The sequence below is a fragment of the Oryzias latipes genome, chromosome 15 (assembly GCF_002234675.1).
Source record: "Oryzias latipes chromosome 15, ASM223467v1".
Taxonomy (NCBI): Eukaryota; Metazoa; Chordata; class Actinopteri; order Beloniformes; family Adrianichthyidae; genus Oryzias; species Oryzias latipes.
In genome coordinates, this window is record NC_019873.2 from 12,758,829 (window position 1) to 12,765,679 (window position 6,851).

Consider the following 6,851-nt stretch of genomic DNA (forward strand, 5'->3'; position numbering starts at 1 on the left):
AGAGAGAGTAAACCGGTAAAAAAAATGGTCAACTGGTTAAAAAAAAGCAATTAGTTTTCAGAAATCTGCTTATCAGAGATAATTACAGCAAATTTAAAGAATCTGGGTTTTTTTTTTGTCTGAAGAGGAAGACATTTCTCATCCTCATCATCTTTGAACTGGAACTAAGGATCAAAACACGTATATCAGTTATGGAAAAATCCATCCCATAATTTAGATGTGGTGAGGCCAGGATCAGCCAACCTGTCGCGTTGAACCGCTTGAGTCCTTGGTGATCTGATGGACTCCTTTATTTAATCAAACTTGACGCCTCGCTCGCGCACACTTTCATGCCCCCCCCCCCCCCATCCAAAAATCATTTAAGCCTTTCTGCTAATAGGCGCGTGCCTGTGTTTGTTTCTGCGCCCGTGACACCCATGATGATTGGTGGAGATCAAAGATAAGCAGCAGAAATCACAGCCCCCCCGACCCAAAATCCAGATCGGATTGAAGGGAAATTGGTGGCAATTAATCCTCTGGGATTGAAGGAGAAAGGCGGGAGAGGGTCACCCCCCCCCCTCCTCCCGCAGGGATTGGCTGCCGCTGTGATCCCTCGGGGTCTGGCCGCATAAATGGACCCGCCGCCCGGCCGGTCCCGCTCTGAGTTCGCTTTGCCTCCTCAGGAACATGACGGGTCGGGAGGAGCTCAGCGACGAGAAGCCCCGGGTGAAGATGCTGGCCCCGGGTTTCGGCATCGACAAGTCTCGACTTCACGGCTCCGGGTTCCGCTCCAAGGGCTTCGCCATCACCGACCTGCTGGGCCTGGAGTCGGACCTGCAGGCGCGGCAACAGCCCGGCGGGCATCCGGGCTCGGGTCTGTCATCGGCGGGCCCCGGGCCGGAGCCGCAGGGTTCAGGCGGCGGGCTCGGTGGGTTCTCGTTCCCGGGAGGCTCCCTGCCACTGGGCCTCGGCTTCCTGTGCAGCCTGGCGGCGCAGCAGCCCGCGGGGGCGCCCTGCTTCCTGCCGGGACACCTGCCGCTGCTGCAGGCCCGCACCGACGGCCACTACCTGCAGAACCTGGAGGCCCAGAGAGACGTATACTCCGGTACGGAACGGCCCGGTTCATGTGTGATTTACCCTTAAAAAGAGGACTATTGCCAAACAAACAGCAAATATTTTATTTTTAATAATAAAAAGAAAATCGAGGCCGAACCGCTCCCTGTTGGTCGGGCTGGTTCGGCCTTTTTCGGTTCTCTTCGTTTATGCTGCTTTGGAACAGATGAGCTGATACCGATGATGACGATGACTGTTCTGCCCCATAGATGAAGAGTGTCTGTCGGACCGAAACGAATCCAAAAGTTCCGGAAATTCGCAGAAGAGGAAGAAGAGGAGACACAGGTGAGGAAGGAGGGGACTCCTCTCCAATTTTGAGATCCAGATGCCTTCGATTAAGTAATATCTAAAAAACAGATACAGAGAAACATCTGGGAAATTGTTTATTCTTTTTTCCTCATTAAAATATATTGAAAATTTTCACAGAGATAATAAACGACAAGTTTTGTCTTCGACCTAATAAAACTACAATTTCGCTTATTTACTACGTTTTATTTAAAGTTACATAAAAGCTACTTTTAGAAATAGTTAATTAACAAATGATCAAAATCGAAAACGAATTGGTAATTTTAAAATTTGGTAGACCTGTTTAGGGATCATTAAGCTTTGCATCATTAACCTTTTTTTATTTATTTTTTACAAATAAACTTTTTACTGCATAAAACAGATATAAGACATTTATTTTAAACAAAACACTTTTAGTAACAATAATTTAAAATGCGGAAAAAACAATAATAATAGTAACTATTTTTAATAATAACTATTATTGTTGTACATTTTTTGCCCCTCATAATTTTTTTTGGGAAAATTAGAGATGACAAATTAAAATATTTGTTTTTTTAATGGAAGTCAGGCATGACTCTAGTCTAGTCCATTTGATCTTCTTTAGGTCTAATTCCTCCACTGAACCTCACTCTGCTTTCTACAGGACTGTTTTCACCTCCCACCAACTGGAGGAGCTGGAGAAGGCCTTTCAGGAGGCGCACTACCCAGATGTGTATGCTAGAGAGATGCTGGCCATGAAGACCGAGCTGCCTGAGGACCGAATCCAGGTCAGGCCCTAACCAGAGATCAGAGCTGGGTCATGTATACAGTACTGAACCAGAACAGAATCCAGAGAACCCAGCAAAGGTTCTAGGTTGTTATGGATAGCACTGAATGGGATTTTAGTTTCATCGGAATCCAGCTGAAACACAGATGTGTGCTTGTTTAATGATCGTTCTACGCACATCCCTCTCTCCTGACAAAAGCTAAAAGCAGGGAGATCAGCCATCCAACAATCACAGAATCAGAATCAGAATCTTTTATTATCATTCTGCAGTGCACAATGAAATTTTTTCCAGCAACTCTCGTCCAACAATATAAAAAGGTAGAATAAAATAAAATAGGAATAAGGAGCTATATAAGGCATAAATACATAAATACTGTACAGTAGAGTGGGGTGAATATTGCACGAGTGGGTATTCCACATTAGAATGGATATTGCACATACAGCATGAATATTGCATACATAGTTTAAAATACAGTCAGAAACACAGATGCCAGTGAATGCTGGAGCCCAGTGCATTATGGGACACCCTCTGTGTCATTTTGCATGGGCATTTGGGGTTAATCAGAATCTGTGTGTGGGGGGTGTTGTTCCAGCCCCACTTATTAATGCGTGGATGTTCTGATTCTGCTTTGTGTTTTAGGTCTGGTTCCAAAACCGGCGGGCAAAGTGGCGAAAGCGTGAGAAATGCTGGGGACGCAGCAGTGTCATGGCAGAATACGGTCTGTATGGCGCCATGGTGCGACACTCCATCCCGCTCCCCGAGTCCATCCTCAACTCAGCCAAGAACGGCATGATGGGATCCTGCGCCCCCTGGCTGCTCGGTGAGCCGCATGCACGTCAGTGCCACGCACACGCACCACACCGGCATCAATACACACGCACACTGCAGCATGCACTCAGTTGACCTGAGGACTTACTGCAGATCTTGCATCTGCCTTTGTTATCTTGACTGCATAGAGCAATAAATAACAGCTGTGTCCAACAAACAAGCATATTATATTCAGAGGTATGGCAGACCGGACTGAATCTGTTCTGACTCCACCCCCACAGGAATGCACAAGAAGTCTCTTGAAATGGCCAAGAAGTGTCCCAGTCCCCCGTCCTTAGACTCCACTCGATCTGAGTCGTTCTGCGACGCCTCAGAGCGGCACAGCACTGCTGGCAAGGCCCGGGACACGGAGGAGGACGAAAGGCTGCTGGAGGAAGACACGGAGGAAGAGGAGGTGGCCATCGACTTGTCCAGCTCCTCCAAACAGCAGCAGCAGAATGAGGGGGGAGCGACAAGGGCCACCTCATCACCACAACAGCAAAGTGGCAGCGAATCAGATGACCATAGCTGAAGCTGCGAGGAGCCTGATGTGGTCTGCTGAGAAAATTTAGGACTTCCTCTGCATGAAACACATGGATTCGATTGGCTCTTCTTTCAGGAAGATAAGACAATAAACAAAAAAGACATTACATCACTTGTTGCTATGCAAACTTCTGACCAGAAAACTGTTTATGTAAAGTATGTGTGTATTTATTGTTTATTTAAATTATAAAGGAAAGACAGACAACTGAGATCAGCTAAGTGCTGCTGTCATCGCCAGCAGATCAGTGAGAAGAGAGCTGGCCCTTTGGAGGCGGTCTTTAGAGATACAAAGATCGTGATAAAAGACTGAGAGAGAGATCTCTGCCCCCATGATCGGAAGCTCTGACTGCAAGAGTGAGAGCAGTGGTCCGGCGAAAGTCTGTGTTGAGTGTCGTTTTGTTCCGAGTTTGTTTGCTATCTATATTTTCTTTGCTGTTTGTTTACAGTTTATAGATGAATGTAAAATGTAAGAAACCCTGTTTATAATTCTCTAATAACTATCATGTGGATGTACAGTAAAGACACAAATAAAAAGAAAGTATTTTTGCAGTTAAGTCTTTTCCTGCTGCTGCAACTGCTGGTTGCTGGAGACACACCCACCTCCATCAACAGAGGTGGAGTCTGTTGCTGTTAGTTTATTTGGATCGGGACAAAATGTCAAGGTGGGGTCAGGCAGATTTCTCCACCCTTAAGGTGGAGGAGTATCTTTTCCTGCTAAATTCTACCTTCAGTTTGATTGGTCAAACATCACAAGCCTTAAGCTACATTCACACCGCCCGCAGAGATGCATGTTGAAACAACAACTTGGGCGGTTTTGGGTTCAAAATTCTGGCGTTCGTTCTTCGCTATGCAGGTTTTAAGGTCTAGTTTTGAGCTCTACGTACAAAATGCGCAGCCATTGAATGTACGTTAATTGTTATGACGTGATATTTATGCCACAACATTGCATACAAAACTTTCTAAGTTGCAGATGAAAATATTGATGTGAAAATATCAAATAGGCTGCTTGATGTGTCACACTAAACTGAAACTTATGAACACAAAATCAAAGATAGGGAGAAAGCGAGATTAGACCAATGCATGCATAAACATTTGTTTTGCAAATGCAAAATTATTTTTTGAAAGCAAAAAAAAGGGGTTTTCAAAAAAAAAACTGAAAGCAAAAACAAATACTGAATACTTTCATTTGGAACTTGGAACATTTTATTTGCAACGTGGTGGCATAAATACCACTTCATAAGTTCTTCTTCCACTTTCGGCTTCTCCCATCAGGGGTCGCCACAGCGAACAAGTCGCATGGTAAATTTGGCAATGTTTTACACCGGATGCCCTTCCTGACGCAACCTTCTCTGGCCGGGCTTGGAGCCGGCAGAGGTAGGGAGGGGAACAGGGAGCAGCCTGGAGTCGAGCCCGGGTTTCACGGACGGAAGGCGCCGCAAACCAGCACGAGCTAAACTGGCCCCCAAATACCACTTCATAAGTTAAACTAGTTAAATTTTGACCAAACAGGGACTCAGATTTCGTGATGACATCTGGATGGCGTCTTTTTGAATTCACGGAAATGCCAACAGTTTAAAAACTGATCATGGAGTAGGAATTAATAAATGCGGTTTTTGCCTGGCCAAAATTACAACAACAAATCCTTCTTTCAGAATGCAGCTGTGAAAGAAAAATACATAGCATAATACGGTACGGCGCAAGAGTTTTAAACGTGGAATCTCAAAACCAGCATGAACATGCATTTATGAAGACTTTTCAGTAGAAGTGGTCGCTTTAACACGTCTTTCCGAACCCAGTGTGAACGTAGCTAGAGAGTGGTGGCAGAGAGGGAATGTTTGGTGGATTACCTCCATAACAGAGGATCCTAGTTTGATGCAGAGTCATATAAGCAGTCTCAGGTTATTGTCAAATCCGGCTACAGAGCTAGAATGAGATATTTTGTGCTCATTTAATCAGCTATATTGCAACATTGCTGCCTATTATTTAGAGCTGCAACAGCAGTTAATGGAATCGGTTTGGAACATTACACATTTCTGTGAGGATTGAACCAGAAGGAAAATTTTACAATGGAACATAAACTTAAAGTCACATCATAAAATAACCTGTACATTCATTTGCATCAATGTGGATGCACTTGAAGCCAGTTGCTTGTTTAAAGAAAGTCCCTCTCCTTGGTCAGTTTATACTTCTTTTCATTTTTTCACATCTCTAAATATTGGGATATTAGTTTATTTGCCAGTGGTTGGCCCAGAGACTTGTCTAAATAAAAGTAATAGACTGTTATTAATGTACATTTGATCCAAAATAACCCCCTCCAGTCTGGCATTCCGTTTGGACCATGTCTGCATTTGTTTTTTCTTTGATCGGAAGACTAAGCTACTTTATTATTAGTTATTAGCTATTCATACCTTACATTGATGAGGCTAGATAGAAAGCGGGTCATTGTATCTTTATTTATTTACTTGTCTTTTGATTTCCTTCTGCATCTCAATGGACAATCAGGAAAATCTCTACAGTGTAAACAAGTGCAAAGCAAAAATGATAACATTTAAAGCTTTAAAAAGGTGTGTTTATTAGTAATCTAAAAGAGTTGCAACTGGTTAAAAAGATAAACACAACAATTAAACATCCCAACTAAAAAGTCCATCCAATCCTTGAACCGCTTCTTGAGTGTCTGTCATTAAAATCCAGTCGTGGAGGAGGAAACAAGGTTGTGATGGCAACAGGATGATCTATAGACAGTGGCCATACGAACACACAAATCAGGAGAAGAGCTAACTTTCCTTTACTTGCTGTTAAAGCCTCAGTCACAGGTGCCCTTACGGGTGGATACGGACTGTGTGCCGACAAAATGTGCAGCCTGACTAATAGAAAAGACGAAATGGGACAATCACAGTGTATAGTTTGTATGGAAATCCCATGGGCATTCCCAAATTACGTGTAAACTCTTTGCACGCAGCATTTTCGTGTGGTCAGTAAGGAACCTGTACACCTAACTAATGATTCTGGGGGCACTGTATGTGACAGCTGATGGTAGATTCTCCTCCTGTGACACCGACATGACAACCAAACAAAAACATCACAGACAAACAAGCTCAGAAATGATCCTTTAATCCAGTTGATCAGCATCCATTAGTCTAACTTTAATCTGAAACACATATCTGCATAAAGTATCTGTTTATCAGCAAAAACAAGAAACATGTTTTTGATTCTCTACAGACACAGCATGACCTGTTCCTCTGATAATACCAAGAACAGTTACCTCTAAGACACATAACCTTAGTGTGCATGAGAACACACAACTTGCAATCAACCAAACTCCACAGTTCTACGATGGAATTATGTTCTGTAGTGAGA

The 6,851-nt window shown here is 43.6% G+C and overlaps 1 protein-coding gene across 2 annotated transcripts; it reads left to right on the forward strand.

The window, feature by feature from the left end:
* The first annotated feature begins 615 nt into the window (after window positions 1-615).
* On the forward strand, window positions 616-4,043 carry LOC101168145 (visual system homeobox 1). Of its 2 annotated transcripts, none has more exons than XM_023963737.1 (5): window positions 616-1,084; window positions 1,302-1,377; window positions 2,021-2,144; window positions 2,784-2,964; window positions 3,194-4,043. In XM_023963737.1, exons 1-5 carry the CDS (start codon window positions 667-669, stop codon window positions 3,481-3,483), a joined length of 1,089 nt encoding a protein of 362 aa, XP_023819505.1. In that variant the 5' UTR covers window positions 616-666; the 3' UTR covers window positions 3,484-4,043. The 2 variants fall into 2 exon arrangements, with proteins under 2 accessions (XP_023819505.1, XP_023819504.1); XM_023963736.1 differs by having other exon boundaries at window positions 617-1,084; window positions 2,784-2,979.
* The last annotated feature ends 2,808 nt before the right edge of the window (window positions 4,044-6,851 follow it).